This window comes from Eurytemora carolleeae, unplaced genomic scaffold (assembly GCF_000591075.1).
Source record: "Eurytemora carolleeae unplaced genomic scaffold, Eaff_2.0 scaffold509, whole genome shotgun sequence".
In the NCBI taxonomy this organism is placed as follows: Eukaryota; Metazoa; Arthropoda; class Copepoda; order Calanoida; family Temoridae; genus Eurytemora; species Eurytemora carolleeae.
The window spans coordinates 69,471-88,761 of record NW_019396523.1 but is presented as its reverse complement, the minus strand read 5'-3'; the positions used below and the strand labels follow the sequence as shown (position 1 = coordinate 88,761).

The 19,291-nt window shown below is 33.9% G+C and overlaps 1 protein-coding gene across 2 annotated transcripts; it reads left to right on the top strand.

Moving 5' to 3' along the window:
- The first annotated feature begins 2,588 nt into the window (after positions 1-2,588).
- LOC111704831 (tyrosine-protein phosphatase 99A) lies at positions 2,589-18,084 on the top strand. Of its 2 annotated transcripts, none has more exons than XM_023477187.1 (18): positions 2,589-2,635; positions 3,719-3,811; positions 5,090-5,217; positions 5,788-5,921; positions 7,135-7,185; positions 7,553-7,658; positions 8,810-8,973; positions 9,716-9,772; positions 10,034-10,117; positions 11,044-11,183; positions 11,672-11,795; positions 12,306-12,434; positions 13,240-13,284; positions 15,422-15,542; positions 16,021-16,079; positions 16,641-16,746; positions 17,077-17,176; positions 17,970-18,084. In XM_023477187.1, the coding sequence occupies exons 4-18, from the start codon at positions 5,832-5,834 to the stop codon at positions 18,067-18,069; spliced, it is 1,476 nt and encodes a 491-aa protein (XP_023332955.1). In that variant the 5' UTR covers positions 2,589-2,635; positions 3,719-3,811; positions 5,090-5,217; positions 5,788-5,831; the 3' UTR covers positions 18,070-18,084. The 2 variants fall into 2 exon arrangements, with proteins under 2 accessions (XP_023332955.1, XP_023332956.1); XM_023477188.1 differs by lacking the exon at positions 2,589-2,635 and adding an exon at positions 2,648-2,691.
- Positions 18,085-19,291: the final 1,207 nt, after the last annotated feature.

The window sequence follows — 19,291 nt, the reverse complement described above, 5'->3', positions numbered from 1 at the left end:
ACCAGGATTAAGTAGTGAACTATCTATTGTTTAGGACCAGGATTAAGTAGTGAACTATCTATTGTTTAGGACCAGGATTAAGTAGTGAACTATCTGTTGTTTAGGACCAGGATTAAGTAGTGAACTATCTGTTGTTTAGGACCAGGATTAAGTAGTGAACTATCTATTGTTCAGGACCAGGAGTACGTAGTGAACTAACTGTTGTTTAGGACCAGGATTAAGTAGTGAACTATCTATTGTTTAGGACCAGGATTAAGTAGTGAACTATCTGTTGTTTAGGACCAGGATTAAGTAGTGAACTATCTATTGTTTAGGACCAGTAGTGAACTATCTATTGTTTAGGACCAGGATTAAGTAGTGAACTATCTATTGTTTAGGACCAGGATTAAGTAGTGAACTATTTATTGTTTAGGACCAGGATTAAGCAGTGAGCTATCTATTGTTTAGGACCAGGATTAAGCAGTGAACTATCTATTGTTTAGGACCAGGATTAAGCAGTGAACTATCCATTGGAATCTTGGTTGGAGCAGTGTCAGCTCTTCTCTTCCTCTTGGTCTCTCTTCTAGGATTCCTTTGTAAGTGTTTTCTAAATGTATTTTATTACATATATTTGGATATATTTGGATATACTTGGATATACTTGGATATATTTGGATATACTTGGATGTACTTGGATATACTTGGATATACTTGGATATACTTGGATATACTTGGATATGCTTGGATATACTTGGATATACTTGAATATACTTGGATATACAAAGATATACAAGGATATACTTGGATATACTTGGATATACTTGGATATACTTGGATATACTTGGATATACTTGGATATACTTGGATATACTTGGATACACAGATACACAAATACACAGATACACAAATACACAGATACACAGATGCACAGATACACAGATACACAAATACACAAATACACAAATACACAAATACACAAATACACAAATACACAAATACACAAATACACAAATACTTACTTACTTGTTACTTGTGTGGTGGTTTGCAGGAGACCTCTAGGTCCATGGCGCAAACGTCTGTGGTGTCCTCTGGAAACTGCGTGACTTTTCGATAAGTTATTCATCTAGATGCTTCATAACACAGTTCCTAATAGCACAGAAAGACAGATTAAATGACTAATTCCTCCAATTTAGTCTTAAAAATGGTGACATTCCTGGACTCCTTGACTTCAATTGGTAAGTTGTTCCACAGGGAAACCACTCTGACAGAAAAGAAATTCCGTCTAATATCTGTCTTAAACCTTGTTGCGATCAGGTTTTTATTGTAGGAAGTATTTCTCGTCAGTCTAGTGTGTTGGTTATCAACAGTACGAAACCAAATTGACGGGTTGACTTTGTCAAAGCCGTTAAGAATCTTGAAGGTTTGCACTAAATCATAGCGTTTCCTACGGATCTCAAGGGTTGTAAGACCAAGTTCACTTAATTTGTCTTCATATGTTTTGCTCCTTAGTCCAACTATCATGTTTACAGCTCTTTTCTGAACTCTCTCTAAAACCTCAATGTCACCAACTAGCCATGGTGACCATGCAGGTATAGCAAATTCCAAGTGACATCTAACGAATTGTTTGTACAATTGAAGAAAAACCTTTTTGTCCCTGTACATAAATGCTCTTGAGATTTGGGGGAGAACTGCTGAAGCTCTTCTAGACGCATGGACACATTGCTGTGATGGTTTTAGATTGTCATTGATGATGACACCAATATCACGTTCATTGTCTACTACTTGCAGCGGTTGACCTGCCATAGTATAGACGTTTTTGATGTTATTCCTCCCAATATGCATAATCTTACATTTCCTATGTTGAATTTCATGCACCAATACACAAATACATAAATATCTGTATCTAGTCTGGAAGAAGCAGTGTGAGAGTGCCTACTGTTACCTCGAGGACCCCCCTAAACTAGTTGCACCTGTTGGTATACCGGACTGGGAGGGAGAACCAGGGAGGAATCCAGAAAATTCAAACTCACGCAATCACAATTTTTATTATTTATTGACTAAGGAACTTGATTTTTGCCAAAAAATAAAATTTTCTGATACCTTTGTCTTAGCAACCTGATAGCATGTAAACCTTTGATATTTCAATTTTAGATTAGTTGATCTTATAGAATTCATAATTTAAAGTATCAACGCTCTATGACATCGGGTAGCAAAGATATAGGGATTGAAATATAAGAGTTTGTGGCAAAAGATCAAGTTTTAACAGACACAAAACCTGCAAAATTAATATTGCAAGGGGTTGTATTTTTGAAAGTTTCTTAAATATATTTGCTAAAAAAAGAATTACACCATTTAACACTCCAATGCAGTACTCATGGCGTAAATGTTTTATTTACACAATAATATTGAATAAGTTCACAACATGGAAAGTGTATTTTCCGTCTGAAAGCTAATTTTCCAACCCAATCTCATCGAATTCAGAAAATTGAATTTTATTGATCCCTGGAATCAGGCCCTGATGGGGAGCATGGTCCCGTTAATGTTGTCGACTTCCCGGATCATGTAGCTAAACTACACGCCGACAGTGATATAGGTTTCAGGTAATCTTCCCGGATCATGTAGCTAAACTACACGCCGACAGTGATATAGGTTTCAGGTAATCTTCCCGGATCATGTAGCTAAACTACACACCGACAGTGATATAGGTTTCAGGTAATCTTCCCGGATCATGTAGCTAAACTACACGCCGACAGTGATATAGGTTCCAGGTAAAAATTCACAATTACTGGACCAGTAATGTTTGAGATATTCTCGTTTTTATACTAGAAAATTTATAACACGGCTCAAACAATTAAAGCGTATTTAGGGGAGCCCCCTAAATAGATTTAATATAGACCAGAGCAAGTGACGGAGCTCATCCCTATTTTCATTATATTATAACCTACAGGGCATTATACTGTCTGTAGGTAAAAGGTTAATAATATTAATTATAGCGTCCAGTCCCCCTAGAAAACTAATCTTTACCTGTTCAAACTGGAAAAATTGTCTGTGAATTTAAGAATTCGACCATTCACCCCTCTTTCTAGGCAGGGGTTTAAATTTTCATGATTTTTATGCTCTCTGTAGGGAAATAAATGATAAATTGTACCTTGAAAGTCAAATTTTTTACATCCTTTTTGATATTTTTAACCGAAAATTTCATCCATATTCCCCATAAATCAGTTATTTCCCAATTCAGCAGCAAATAAAAACTCAAATGTTTTTTTTCAAGAAAGTGTCCACCCCTGCTAACAGGGGGGCAAACAAATATTTGGCCTCCTCCACCAAGATGTTATCCTGTGTACGCCCATTATTTTCAAAGGGGGGGAATGATTTTTCAAGAAAGTATTCACCCTTTCTATTAGAGGGGTTATGGGGGAAACACAGGGAGTAAGGAATAGAAGGGAGATATAACTCACGCGGTTCGCCCTACCATATTATTATTCATGCTTTGCTGACGTATACTTCAATTGTATATGAAATATTTGTCTAATGTACAATTACCGCGTATGCAATAACATATTCTAAATATTTCATTTAAATAAAGTACCGTCTGCAAAGCATGTATAATCATATGGTAGGGGAACCGCGTCAGCTATATCTCTTTTCTGTTCCCTACTCCCTGGGAAAACATATGTTTGGCCTAGATGTTATCCTGTGTACGCCCATGCCATTAATTAAATTGAATTTGTTGCTTTAGTCGAGAGTATAATGAGATACTGAGATACAGCGTAGATTCAGTAAATGCTACCAGTGAACATTCAAGTCACCCAGACAACAAACATAAAAACAGGTTTAAACCAGTTTAATTTCATTTCTAAGCAAAATTATATTATTTTTCAATATTTGGACCAGTGCTTAGGATCCGGGTCCGCAAGATTTTGGCTTCCTGGATCCGGATCCGCAGAAATATATAGATCCCCATTGCCAAGGAGCAAAATATCAACCAAAAACGGCAAAAAAAAACCTTTTTATTCTCAAAACCCAAATCTGAACTGTTTAACCCTATTCCCGCTGGGGGGGGTCAATTTGACCCCCCCCCCACCCCCCCCAGCGTATCCTGGTTTTCAAGTACCCCAGCGGAGATAGGGTTAAATAAGAGAGATTCTGAACAATTTCCTGATCTCTGAAGTTCTAGCATAATAATAAGTGAAAAAAAGGAAAATAATTTCACAATTCTGCTTTGTTAAAAAAAAATCAGTAAATCTTTAAGAATTGTTCATGACCTGGATCCGGATTCGGATTCTCATCTGCATCAAAATTAAATGGATCCCAAGTATAATTCAACATTATATGTTGTCTTTGAGGTTAAGTTTCTCGCCAAAATGAATTCTTTCCAGTAAACAACATATTTTGATTATAAAAAATGTCCTGAATTCTTTAGTTGCAATTCAGCGGCAAAAAAAATTTTACGATACCGGAATATAGCGGTGTTTATATACCTGAATATTGTGTTGTTTAGATACCTGAATATTGTGTTGTTTAGATATCTGAATATTGTGTTGTTTAGATACCCGAATATTGTGTTGTTTAGATACCTGAATATTGTGTTGTTTAGATATCTGAATATTGTGTTGTTTAGATACCTGAATATTGTGTTGTTTAGATACCTGAATATTGTGTTGTTTAGATATCTGAATATTGTGTTGTTTAGATACCTGAATATTGTGTTGTTTAGATACCTGAATATTGTGTTGTTTAGATATCTGAATATTGTGTTGTTTAGATACCTGAATATTGTGTTGTTTAGATACCTGAATATTGTGTTGTTTAGATACCTGAATATTGTGTTGTTTAGATACCTGAATATTGTGTTGTTTAGATACCTGAATATTGTGTTGTTTAGATACCTGAATATTGTGTTGTTTAGATACCTGAATATTGTGTTGTTTAGATACCTGAATATTGTGTTGTTTAGATACCTGAATATTGTGTTGTTTAGATACCTGAATATTGTGTTGTTTAGATACCTGAATATTGTGTTGTTTAGATACCTGAATATTGTTGTATTGTTTTGATACCTAAATATTGTCGCGTTGTTTAGGTACCTGAATATTGTTGTGTTGTTTAGATACCTGAATATTGTCGCCTACGACCATAGTCGAGTTCAGCTGTCGGTCCTACCAGGGCAGAAGAAAACATCTGATTATATCAATTCTAATTATATTGACGGTTTCCAGAAATTTCAAGCGTATATAGGTAACTCTAAAATAAAAAATGAACCAGAAATTTAAAAAAATTAATTTTCTTGTAACTAACCCTACATATACGGAGAGTCAGATTGAAAACGCTACCCTTCAATCCTTTGTTTGATTAAGTGACCCTGCATATACGGAGAGTCAGATTGAAAACGCTACCCTTCAATCCTTTGTTTGATTAAGTGACCCTGCATATACGGAGAGTCAGATTGAAAACGCTACCCTTCAATCCTTTGTTTGATTAAGTGACCCTACATATACGGAGAGTCAGATTGAAAACGCTACCCTTCAATCCTTTGTTTGATTAAGTGACCCTGCATATAAGGAGAGAGAGATTATGTATGTGGTTTTCCATTAAGCTGCCAATACAATGAAGGAAACTGATATAATTTACAATTTTTAAAGATCTTTTCCCATTAATGATTAGACAGAGGATAAGGGTACCATTGTTAATTAGACAGGCCACTCTAATAAATGATGGGTTACTTGAAGTTGCGTCAACAGTTTCTTCAAGTCTTGTTCCGACTTTTCTTCTGAAGTAGATATTCTAATATAATTCTAATAATTTTAGGATCCCAGGGACCTTTGGATGAAACCTTTGATTCATTTTGGCGGATGATTTGGGAGCAAAGGGTTCATGTTATTGTTATGATAACTAACCTAGTGGAGAGGGGGAGACGAAAGTGCGACATGTATTGGCCGAAGGTAATTATTTTAGCGGCTGCTGATATTTATCCAAAAAAATATGGAAAGGTTGATTTTTTTTCAAGAAGATATTTGACAAAGGTACAGAATTAGCATAATAGTATATTTTAGCAGATATTGGCCAAATGGTTTTTTACGGATATTTATATCATGGACACATTTTCGCAGGGTTGGCATGAAAAAACCCAGCCAATAAAACCCACTTAAAAAAAACCACCTGTAAGTGGACTTTTTTGGGTTTTATTAGAATTTTTCTTTTTATGCCCTTTTTCACTCTTCAAAAAAATAACGTCTCCTATCAACAATATTGATTTTTAGGGAGTTTACAGCACTAAAACTGACACATTTATTCTCCTCTCATGAGTTTTCAAAATATGTTTCGATAGAATAAGGATATAAAATCCCTTATCATTCTTATGTGTGAGGGATCTGAAGTTTCTTCTGAAGCATATAAACATCTACCGATTAATCTGAGTAGCCCCACTGCCCCACCCACAATCAGAAATACGTATCCAAGTGAGAAAATAGAAGTAGTCTGAAATTCACAGAACTCTAATAACAAAAAAATTGCAGTATTCATCTATAAAGGGCAAAGGCCTCCTAAGAAGAAGGGAGGGGATATTATTGTATTTGAAGAGTATTTATTAGCACAACAATATTTTTATTTTTCATAACTATAAAGTTCACCTATTGCTTAAATAGTCTTATTATTATAAATTTGTATGAATTTTTGTAGGTTTCAACTACTTCCATATTGAAAAACCCAAATAAGTCTCACAAAAAAGACTCAATTAAAAAAAATAAAACCCAATGAGCTGTTTTTTTTAAACCCAGGTTTTTTTCCAACCTCTCATTTTTGGGAAAAATTGACAAATGAAAGATCTATGCTGGAAAGACAGGGGAAGAATGTTTTAGAACTCTGATTTGTCACAGACCTGACACCGACTGTCAGGGTTGGAACTTACTTACGGTTTGGAATTTGTCCCCTCTGCATTGACAATGTCCATTGTCCCTGTTTATTAGAAGGACATTATTATGGAAAAATTGTAAAAATGTTAGTAGTTCAAACTTGAAAATTTGCGTGTAAATTTAGTTTGTGTGTTTTGACGGTTAAGCTCAGATATAATCCAATTTGAAGAGGGATATAAGATTATTCTTTAAGCGTTAAAATTTAAATTATAAATTATAAATTTCAAATTGTTTTACTATTTAGGAAGGAACCGCAACTTACGGACAAATTGATGTCACACTGGTCAAAGAAGAGGTAAATCAAGTTTTGGATTTAAAGAAACTGATTGCTCGCTTACAACTTTTAATCCTCGTTGCATTATTGCATTAGAAGACGCTTTGTATTTTAAACGAACTCTCTCTACTAGATCAACTAGTCAAAATTCTAAGTATTAGAGGTTACACCATCAGGCCGCAAAGGTATAGGGATGAGAAAATTAGGGTTCGATGCAACTAATCCGTTTCCTTAGAATTCCAAAAAATAACATTTTTATTCTTTTAACTCTTCCATTTTTTTCATCTTCATTCCTTAATGAATTGATTTGTTGTCTTATTTCTAGTTTCGTTACTTTGCGATCACCTTTTATTAATTTATCTTGTGCAAACATACCACATGTTTTCAGGTTCGGGCAAACTACACGTTGCGGCAAATGCGCGTGAAGCACCGGAAATTAAAAAAGAAGAAATGGATTTGTAGTGAGCGTGAAGTAAACCAGTTCCATTACACAGGTCAAATTCTTTTCTTAAAAGGACTGTAAAGGAAAACTTAAAGGAAAACTTAAAGGGGGTATAGGATGAAACCTAAGAATATAAACCAAACATATGAAACATCTTTCTGATGTTCTTGTCTTGAGAAATTGATAAAAAACTGTGTTAAATTTATACGTAAACTCATATATATGCAATTTTGTTTAAAAGTTGTAGTATTAAACAGATCATATTCAACAAATACGCAACCAATCTGAAAACGACGATATCTCACAGGAGCCTGAGAATCTCAGGTTTGCTCCTATTATATTTTTTTTTGCAATTTTTATGATATTATTGATAATATTATTACATTGCATTATAGTCCATATTACGTCACCAGAACTCAAGCCAATGGTAGTGCAGTATACTGGTCACGTGATTTCCGTCTGTATTACGTGACAATGATACAGGAACATCAGCTAGAACCCTATTATGTATCGTTCAACGCCTGAGATTCTCAGGTTTCATTCTATACCCAGGGGGGGGGGAATTTGCCCCCCCCCCCTGAATTTTCAGAATAGCTTCTCAATAACATGCTTAAGGGAAAGAAACCCTAGTGCACAACAGGAAAAATATCTGTTTTAATAAACTATAATGTGTGAAAAGTTAAAAATATAGTTTTTTAGTCTTTAGTCATTAATTTTGACTCTTTTTGAGTCTTTTAAGTCAAAAAAAAATTTCGCTTACGGCGCCATTTTTTGTTCCTAATTATGAATTTTTTAAATGATATCTTATAAAATAAAATTTTCAGTCTTCGCCCATTAAAAATGATATGGGTTGGTTTAGATGTTAGTGAATGTATAAATAGGAGAAATTTTAAATAGGAGAATTTTTTTAAAATTCTGTCAGCAATAGTATTTATATATAACTGTATTTACATGTTTCAACAATTAATATCTTCATTAACATTGAAGCATCTTAAATCTTTCTTTGTGAAGATTTTTTTCCTAATGGTGTTTTTTTTTCTGCAGTGAGTAAAGTTGCAAAAGGTCGATAAATTTTATAATTATGTCGAATAATGCACTCATACACGTAACTTATGTCAGTCGGCTTAAATTAAACTTCAACGAGTGAAAGAAACCGACTGAACGCATCATTTTAAGTAAGAAATTCATTAGTATTAACCTCAGGTTGGCCGGACCACGGGACCCCGGAGGCCACCCTCCCCGTCCTCTCCTTCATCAGAAAGTCCGTGGCCTCCAATCCTGAGGACGGAGGCCCCATTATCGTCCATTGTAGTGCCGGAGTCGGCAGAACAGGGACGTATATCGTTATTGACGCAATGATGAAGCAGGTAAATCGTAGAAAATATTTTCAGGGGAAAATATAAATCTTGATTGTTAAACCTGGGTTGGGAATTTATTAGAAATAGTTTAACATGAAAAAATATAAAGCTTGATTGTTAAACCTGGGTTGAGAATTTATTAGAAATAGTTCAACATGAAAAAATATAAAGCTTGATTGTTAACCCTGGGTTGGGAATTTATTAGAAATAGTTCAACATGAAAAAATATAAAGCTTGATTGTTAACCCTGGGTTGGGAATTTATTAGAAATAGTTTAACATGACTAAATAAGAATTCCAAACTCGAATCACTAAGTTTATATTTATTTATCAAATCAAAATACAACTGTGGAATCAAAAGTTTTTAAAGATGTTCATTCTTTCATTGAAAGACTTTTAATTTGTTGACTTTATTAATTGATTTTTTAAATATTGATTAATTTATCATTTTACCGCCATTTTACCAACATAACCATTTTAACCAACCTATGACAGCGTGATATTAAGTCACTTAAAGAACCCTGGGGACAATTATGTAAAATAACATTTAGCTCTTTTTCGTGAAAAACTCGCTCATTTTTATCTTCAACAACAATTCAATTGTGTACAACTACTTTTTCGGAAAATTAAAATTTTTATCTAACCACGGGTTGAAGTTGTTAATAATTATAACGTAAACAGCGTGCGCAATGATTTTAAAATTATAGATCTTTGATAATTTTATTTAAATAATTTTGCGGATTCATATTTAGGCGGCTGCCAAGAATGAGATGAATATATTTGGTTTCCTCAAGCATATTCGAAGCCAGGTAAAAAAGTAAACTTTGGACCTAGATTAATCCTAGATATATGAATCCCTGCATTTTTGGCTGAATAAAAAAAATAACTAAAGATTTTAATAATTTAAAAGTTTTAAGGTCATTAGAGTCTCGTCCTTTTTGGGTAACCCTGTAAAAATATTGCACTGTTGTAAATCCTCGAAGATAACTTTATTTGCTTACGGTCGTGAGATGGAAAACGATTTTTCGGAAAATTTCCAAAAAAATGAAGTCTTTAATGAATTATTTCAGAGAAACCACCTGGTTCAGACGGAGGAGCAGTATATCTTCCTTCACGATGCTCTTGTAGAATTCCTAGCTTCCGGAGACACAGAGGTCAGTTCAGGAGTTCCTCTAGTTTAACCTATATCAAGTTGAGCCCTGTAGATTAGCTTATGTTTAGTTTAATAGTTACGCGCTGTGGCTTAGCCAATGTCAAGAAGTTTCACCCCGTTAGTTTCACAGTTTCGTTCTGTAGCTTATGTATTACCAAGAAGTTTAGCCTGGGAGTTAACGTAGCTTAATTATAATACTTGTAGCTTAACTCCATTTTAGTCCATGTCGGGTTCACTTTCAGATCTTGTTATTACTTCTAAATTGCTGTTAATTGTTGCCGCTCACTATGGCGCGATGAATTTCAGATGAAAGAGAATTTATTTTATATTTTTTTTTTTGGGGGGGGGGGGGGGGGCTGCAAACACTACAGAATTTTAGTCTGTTTAATTTCATTTTTCATTTTGAACACTCCCTTTAACTTAATTAAAACTTCGGATTGTATAATGGATATACAAAATTAAAATTCTTGCTTTTCTTTGGTAATCACTAATCAAGAAATAGAAATAGTTCAAGGTTACTCAAATTAATAACTTTTGAACACATCTAAGATTTTTAAACTAACATGATGGGTTTAAATGCTCCAATCAGCAGTAGTAGTTCAGTAAACAGAGACTTACTTCACTTTATAAGCTAGTAAAACTATTTTCTTTAGAACATAACCAACTATGATTCAGATTGGTATACAATCAAATCATGCAGCTAGGGAATCCTACTTTCCCCCCCCCCCCCAGACTCGAAATGAATTAAGTGAGGTCTTACAACTTCTACCATATTAAAAATAAAAGTTAAAAGTGTTGTCTTTGAATTAATTATTCTTATCTTAATCATTTTAATTTCTAAAATGAAAAGTAATTATAATTCTACTTTTGTATACAGCGTTTAACGTCGTCTTCATATTCTTAGTTTTATACAAATATTCTGTCTAGGTTGCTCTGGAGGATATATCTGATCATATTCTCTCATTGGCCCAACCCGTCTCAGATTTTGAACCAATGACAAGGCTGGAAAAACAGTACAGTAACGTTGTCACGTTCTCTCCTTCAGAATACGATATTATTGCTGCCAGGTATACTGTAAAGTTTTCTTTTTAAAATAATAATAATAATATATTCCTAGTTTCGACATCTAGATTTATAATATTTTTTTTACAATTCGGTTGAGGACTTCAAGGTCAAAAAGAAAGCGTAATTTTTTTTCTACCAGAATAATGTTTTTTTTACATTGAGGCGGTTTTTTTCTGCAAAGGGGGATTGTTTTGACAAAAGGGAAATTTTTATTGAGGATGAAAACAATTTTAGAAGGGGGGGGGGGCGATTTCGGGGAAAAGGAATTGATTTTATGGGGAATTACCGCTAATTTACTTAAAAGTGTTGACCTCTTACCTTGGTTTGAAGTTGATAATAAGACATTGTATAATCTGTAAATCCAGGAAATTGTATGATCTGTATATCCAGGAAATTGTATAATCTGTATATCCAGGAAATTGTATAATCTGTATATCCAGGAAATTGTATAATCTGTATATCCAGGAAATTGTATAATCTGTATATCCAGGAAATCGTATAACGAGACAAAGAACCGGGCCCATGATCTAGTTCCAATTGAGATCGCCAAGGTTGGACTCACACCTAAACCTTGTATCGAGGGAAGTGATTATATTAATGCTTCATGGTTACAGGTCAGCCATTTTTCTTATTCACGTGATTTCATATATCAATATAATGAAGACTACTGTCGGTTTCAATTTAGATTTTTTTATTAAGGTTTTAAACAGCATGTATATAAAAATGAAACAAAGACAAGCTAACAGTTAAAAAAGCTTCTCTTTGATTAGTTGTAAACTTGTAATTCGAATGACAATCAAAACTTAATTTTAAAAAGTCGTCTTCATTGTATTGATGTAATCGCCGACCACTGTATAAACCTCCATTTCAAAATTCAATCCTTTAAAAAATTAATGTTATTTTAGAATAAAAGAAATCAAAATCTTTTCTTAAATCGAATAAATAAGATAATATAAAGTATGTCTCAAGATCTGGAAACATTGTGATCATAAACAAATTTTTAATATGAAATTCTGGAACTTGCATAAAGTATTTGATTTATATTCATCTTTCTCTGATAGAATATTTTTAAAGAAATAAAACCCCCTGAATTAATTAAGATCTAAATTTGAGTCTGTGTCTAGGGATATGAGAAGTTGAAGGAGTTTATTGTAACCCAGCATCCTTCTACTGAGACTAGGGATGCATTCTGGAGTATGCTTTGGGATCATAATGCACAAACAGTTGTACTACTTTCACCAGTTGATAATCAGGTTTATATGCATTAGCCACAAAGAAGATTTTTTTTGAATTCGCTTTTTCACCAAATTTTCTTTCTTTCCCCCAACCACGGAATGTTAAGTTACTTTACTGAAAAATACAATCCCGGTCTGCGAAGTTTTGGTAAAAAAATACGCATTTTAATCTTTGGAGACATTATTATTGTCTACCACTACTTTTTCGAGAAATTAATAATGGTACTTAACTAATCGGAGCTGGGAACTTTAGAATGGTAGATATCAGGATTAATGCCTGATCCTCTTTTCTTTTACTAATCTCGAGATTATGTTAGTCTCGAGATTAAATATTTAGAGCAACAAATTTGATTCCAGAAACGCCAGATTTGATCGTTTTCTTGACTGGAAGCGCCTTTACTTAATTTCTCACGCATTTATTTATTAATATATTAGTTTAAATTGGTTAAAAAAGAATCTCAAACGTATTATTAAATATTTTTCTTCACAGATTAATTTACAAAATGGCCGACAACATATTCTTTATTTTTTAGAAATTGCGGATTTCTCTCATGGAGTAGAATTTATTTTCAAGGCTGTCATTGGTCAATGCAATTTACGAACTATATTCCTGCACTCTCATTGGAGAAAACAATGTACGGATATCCAAAGAGAGAGAAAAAGATTGGATTAAGGTCTAAAATTAAAAGTTTCCACAGTGGATATTCGTTTTAAGTAGTGGGAATGGGATTAACGGTTATCAATTCTAAAGTTCCCAGCTCAGGTAAATTAAAAAGTAAAAATTACATAGTACTGACGTACTTGTATTTAACAATTTATACAGGAGTTGAACGTGTTTTGGCCTGGACATAATGAAGAATACGATCAGGGAAATATTAAATATGAAGATAAAGATAAAAAATCATTGAGAAAAATGATAATTCTAACTTTTTTATCGAGATTTTTTTGAGAAAACTCATGTTTTATGGATCTAATTTTATAAATTCCAATTGTGTTAGTTTATTTTTAGACCATTTTTTCAATGACAGGTAGAACATTTTGTTAGCGGTACAAATTGAAAGAAAAGAAAATTTTACGCCTAAAAATGCATTCGTACTTTCATGTATCTTATTTATGTCCAAAGATATTCATAATCAAAGTTTATATAAGGTTACTACTGAATTAAATATCTTAAAACCTGGAAGAGTAAACGCTAGGAGTACATAGCGCTATTAAGGGGTCAGCAGAGGGGGGGGGAGGGGTGTTGGGAAGGATATTGTAGAACAAAGAAATTGAGTTTTTGCCACAAACTCTTTTTTCTAATCCCTATATCTTTGCAACCCGTTGCTGTAGACCTTTGATATTTCGAAGTATGAATTCACCATTTGAGTTTGTGGCAAAAACTCAGTTACTTTCATGTAAGGTATGTGAGAAAGATTCGTTGCGGGATGGATTAGTGAGAATCATGGTAGGACGAATTAAAAAGCATCATGGAATGGATGGATTAGAAAGATTTATGCAAGGACAAATTAGATAGATTTATCAGGACGGAATAAAGAGATTTGTTGGACGAATTAGAAAGATTCATGGTTGGACGAATTGGCAGAATGTAAAGGTAGGATAATAAATATGGTAGAACGGGTTAGCAAGGTTTGCGGTAGGCAGAATGTAAAGGTAGGATAATAAATATGGTAGTACGGGTTAGCAAGGTTTGCGGTAGGAAGGATGTAAAGGTGGAATAATAAATATGGTAGAATGGGTTAGCAAGGTTTGTGGTAGGCAGGATGTAAAGGTGGAATAATAAATATGGTAGAATGGGTTAGCAAAATTCGTGGTAGGCAGAATGTAAAGGTGGAATAATAAATATGGTAGAATGGGTTAGCAAGGTTTGTGGTAGGCAGGATGTAAAGGTGGAATAATAAATATGGTAGAATGGGTTAGCAAGGTTCGTGGTAGGCAGAATGTAAAGGTGGAATAATAAATATGGTAGAATGGGTTAGCAAGGTTTGTGGTAGGCAGGATGTAAAGGTAGGATAATAAATATGGTAGAACGGGTTAGCAAGACTCCTGGTAGGACTGACGTAAGAGTGGAATAATAGAAATGGTAGAACGAATTAGAAAGACTCCTGACTGGTGGGACCAATGTAAAGGTGGGATAATTGATATTGGTAGGAATGATTAGAAAAGACTCATGGCAGGACAGGCGTAAAGGTGGGTTCTATTTCCAAATCCTCGGGATTAGAGAATCTGCCCCCATGCTGAACCCCTAGCTAGCGCTTTTAGAGTTAGAAGTATCCTCTTTAGGAGTTTAAGATATGAAGTATAGCAGTAACTTTATATAAACTTTGATTATGATTTTCTCGCGACATAAACAAGATACATGAAAGTGTTAATATACTTTTTTGCGCAAAATTTATTTTCTTTCAATTTTTACAGGTAAACACAATGTTCTAACTGACCTTAAAGACGGTTAGATAGGGAAATACTAAAGTGCATTTGGAATCTATACAAGTATATCTATAAAACATGGGTTTTCTCAAAAAGATCTCGATGAAAAAAGTTAGGATAGGAATTTTTCTCAATGATTTTACTTATATTTTCAAACCCTACCAACCTTTTTGTTGAGGCATTTCAAAAGTTTTGATTTTGTTCAGGCGCACTGTGTCCTAAAAAAAGGAATTGTAACTTTTCCAATGAGCCCCAACACATAAAGGCGCTGTATTAAAAAAAAATTAAATTCAAAATATTATTATTAAAAAATTATTCCTTCTAACCTGAAACACCGTATTTTTGAGTTTTTGTGGGGTTATAACTTAAAAAATATACTTGCCTTCCTGAGTCAAAACTGAGTTTGAACTGAATTATTGAATGAGTCAGCTGATGCCGGATTATTGTTCTTTCATTTGTCAAATCTCCGAACTGGACCAAGACACATAGGGTTTAAATTTTTAGGAACAAACTCTGCTCTGTTTATAAATTAAGATTTCACAGCTCTGAAATCAATATTTGATATTGGATTGGAGTAGGAATGTTTCCGTGTTCGGTTTATTGAAGAACAGATTCATGAAGGACACTCAACCCTTGACTTTGTCGTATCCTCGAGATATGATGATTATGAACTTAAAGTCAGGATGATCAGATGTGCAGGTCAGTTCAAGCTAGACTAACTAGAGCTAAAGGTGTCATGGGGGGGCTTATGCGTTGTGCAATGTACACTGTACATGGTACATTGTACAATGTACATGGTGCATGGTGCATGGTGCATGGTGCATGGTGCATGGTACATGGTACATAGTACATGGTACATGGTACATGGTACATGGTACATGGTACATGGTACATGGTACATGGTACATGGTACATGGTACATGGTACATGGTACATGGTACATGGTACATGGTACATGGTACATGGTACTTGGTACATGGTACATGGTACATGGTAAGTGGTACATGGTACATGGTACATGGTACATGGTACATGGTACATGGTACATGGTACATGGTACATGGTACATCATGGTACATGGTACATGGTACATGGTACATGGTACATGGTACATGGTACATGCTAAAATACTTAAAATGTGAATTTGATAGAATAATTAAGTAAATGCGTATTTTAGGATGGCCACACAGTTCGTCACCACTGTATAAAGTTCTGGATGTTGTGAATTTGGTTCAGGCAAGTACATTTTGCATCAACTCAAAGGAATCAAATTATGAACTTATTATTGAAAAGCTTACAGGTTGAACATTTGTTATATCAGCCTTGTTACTATTCTGTCACCGTCACTTATGACAAATGTGCTATTGTAGGAATGGCATCTGGAAAGCTAATTGATAATCTCAAAGAAATCAAAATTTTGAACATATTTCTTTTTTACGTCGTGATTTACAAGAAAAATTTTTGAATCTTTTCATTTGCTTTGCTTTGCTTGATCCTTACAAATAGTTTTTAAGTTTTGATTAAAGCTTCAACATCCAATTCCCGTACTTGTGATGCTCATTGCTCACATCTTGCTAAAGTTTACTGGCTCTGCAGTCAACTATTTAAATGATTAAGTACATTTATTAATACAAGAATAAAGAATCACAATTAAAATAAGAGTATATGTGGAAAAGGGGAGTACTGAGAAGTTATCTCCGAATCTACTGGTTTGTGGATTTATGTCATATTGTTCGTGGATTTCTTCTTTGAAGTGGAAGACGACATTGACTCAACTTCAATATAATAATATTCTAGGAATGGCATCTAGAGTATCAGAACGGACCTCTGGTTGTTGTTGATAGATTTGGAGGAACTGAAGCTGCCACTTTCTGTGCTCTTACCACTCTCAAGAAACAAATAGGTACAGNCATCTCTATTCATTAACTCTTTTCACTAAAAGGGGCTGTCGTCGTAAGTTCAAGTCACCTTACATTTTAAGAGGGCCATGCCCGATTCTTAACAGTACTATCTAAACCTTAATTTAATCAATAATGTGGAAGATATTCTCGTTTTTCTAGCTTAAAAAAAATGAACCCTCAATTCTCAATTTTTTCTTCTGCATAAAATTCTCAAACCACTTTTATGCAGAAACCATAAAAATATCAATATTAGTTAAAGAAAAATTTAAATATCAAATTTTCTGGATTTTTCAATCTTTTATTTTATTTTTGATCAATCTTTGTATTTTTAGATGCTGAAAATCGTGTTGACGTTTATCAAGTCTGTAAACTGTATCATAACAAAAGACCTGGTATATGGAGAAGTCAGGATGATTATCTGTATATATATAGGTAAATATATAACAAGAGACCTGGTATATGGAGAAGTCACGTTGATTATCTGTAAACATATAGGTAAATATATAACAAGAGACCTAGTATATGGAGAAGTCAGGTTGATTATCTGTATATATATAGGTAAATATATAACAAGAGACCTGGTATATGGAGAAGTCAGGTTGATTATCTATGTATATATATAGGTAAATATATAACAAGAGACCTGGTATATGGATTGAGGTTGAGGATTGGAGGTTGATTATCTATGTATATATAGGAAAACATGTCAATTTTAAATACAGTGTTAAGCGATTATATCAATGCAATGCAGTTGTTAACAAGCTTATTTCAAATTTTACAAGTAATTAAACAAAGAAATTCTTCGTTAATTGGCAGCTTCTCTTGACTTCTATGTTAATGTGTATCCATGCTGTTTAACAGCTTGATATAAACCAAAATTGAAATCGAGCGTCGTCTTCATTGTATTGATATAATCCCCTACCACTGTAGCTGTATAGTATGTCTGTATGTTACAAAATACCGGGCGAAGTGGTACCCCCCGTACCTTACCTTAAATCCGGAATTTGGGAAAAAATGGCAAGTCTAACCCGAAAGAAGGAGGCCCAAAGCAGTAAATATGATATGATTTGATTGGATTTGATTTACAGTCAAAAGCTCTTATTATTTTATAAGAATAATATTTTCTTCATTTTAAAAACTTAAAAATTAGTTTCAGAGGCATTTCTGTAAAACTCTTTTATGCTTTAATAGAGAGTTTCAGCTAAAATTGAAACTCTTTGTTTAGGGTTCTGGAGAGTTTGGCTGGGTGTATAGAAGGAGAAACTGCAAACTGTCTAATCTCAGATACTGAGAATCTCATAGAACGACGACATTCAAGGTTATAGTTTAATTTGGAGAACCTAAAGCAAACTCATTTTTCCGCGGCATTTGATTTGATTATAAAAACTCTTGCTATGTATTCATATATCTGGGATTCACTGNATTCAGCCACCTTTAAACTTGAAGGATTGTCTTTTTCTACTTTTTTTCAATTAAAAGGCCTCCGCTGACAAATAGTACAAGGAAGAAAAAAATAATTTTTGGTAAATTTATCAAATTGTGATCGAAAGTAACCGCTTGCTTAGACAAGACCCGTACTGTTAAATCAGCGTGCGCCGCATGTTATTCACTTTTTTTAAAGACTTTATTGCAGGGGAGTACCGAGGGTACTGGAAGTACAGCTGTTCTAGTCGAAGACGACATACACCAGGTTACAGCAATATAAACAACGCGTGACGTCATATCCTTCAAACCAAAGATAATTGATTGATTTAACGCCCTGCTATCAATCAATCAAATGTGAAGATGAACCCGTATCTAACTGTTTCCTGTTCCTAGATTCTCAAATTTACAAACTGTCACCTCTTCCAATGTTAGAGGAAACTCGTACGTTTTACTTTTTTTCGAAATATCGAGCTTATCGAAAGCATTTCCAGGGTGGCCAAAATGTACGGATTGTACGGATTGTATGTACGGATTGGTTTTAAAAAATGTACGGATTGTACGGATTTTTTAAAAAAAATTGTACGGATTGTACGGATTGTTTTTCGAAAATTGTACGGATTGTACGGATTTCTTCTGAAAATGTACGGATTTTTGTACGGATGGGTTCAAAAAAGTTTTGGCCACCCTGCATTTCGAATTACGAACATTTTGTTTGGAAATACGTTTTGTTCGAAACAGATTGTTTTGGTTTAAAAAATATGTGGGACATCCCTTGCATTCTGACCATAATTTTGAACAAAAAATGTTCGTTATTTCGATCAATATTACGAAAGAGTAAGATTTCTTCTCAGTACGCCTGCTGACATGTAAGCCTAGAGTTAGTGCAAACTTTGCAATTTTGCTTTTATAAAATTATTTACACATTTTTTTACTCACCACGCCAGTGCAATTACAGCTGTTTTTGTTATGTACATTTATTAATAGTTGTATGTGTTGTAATACATATTAAAAGGATTGGCGTTTGTATTTCAAGTTACCCGCAAGAGGGGCATGTCTGATTCACATAGGCCTACCCTTGAAACCTTTATCTGAAAAAAAAAATGTGAAAGATTAAGTTGTTTT

Bases quoted from the DNA above. Each gene is read 5' to 3' on its own strand.
- LOC111704831 (XM_023477187.1), top strand. From the start codon at position 5,832: ATGATTTGGGAGCAAAGGGTTCATGTTATTGTTATGATAACTAACCTA. The intron at 5,922-7,134 runs GTAATTATTTTA...TTTACTATTTAG, and splicing joins GCGACATGTATTGGCCGAAG to GAAGGAACCGCAACTTACGG. The intron at 8,974-9,715 runs GTAAATCGTAGA...ATTCATATTTAG, and splicing joins TTGACGCAATGATGAAGCAG to GCGGCTGCCAAGAATGAGAT.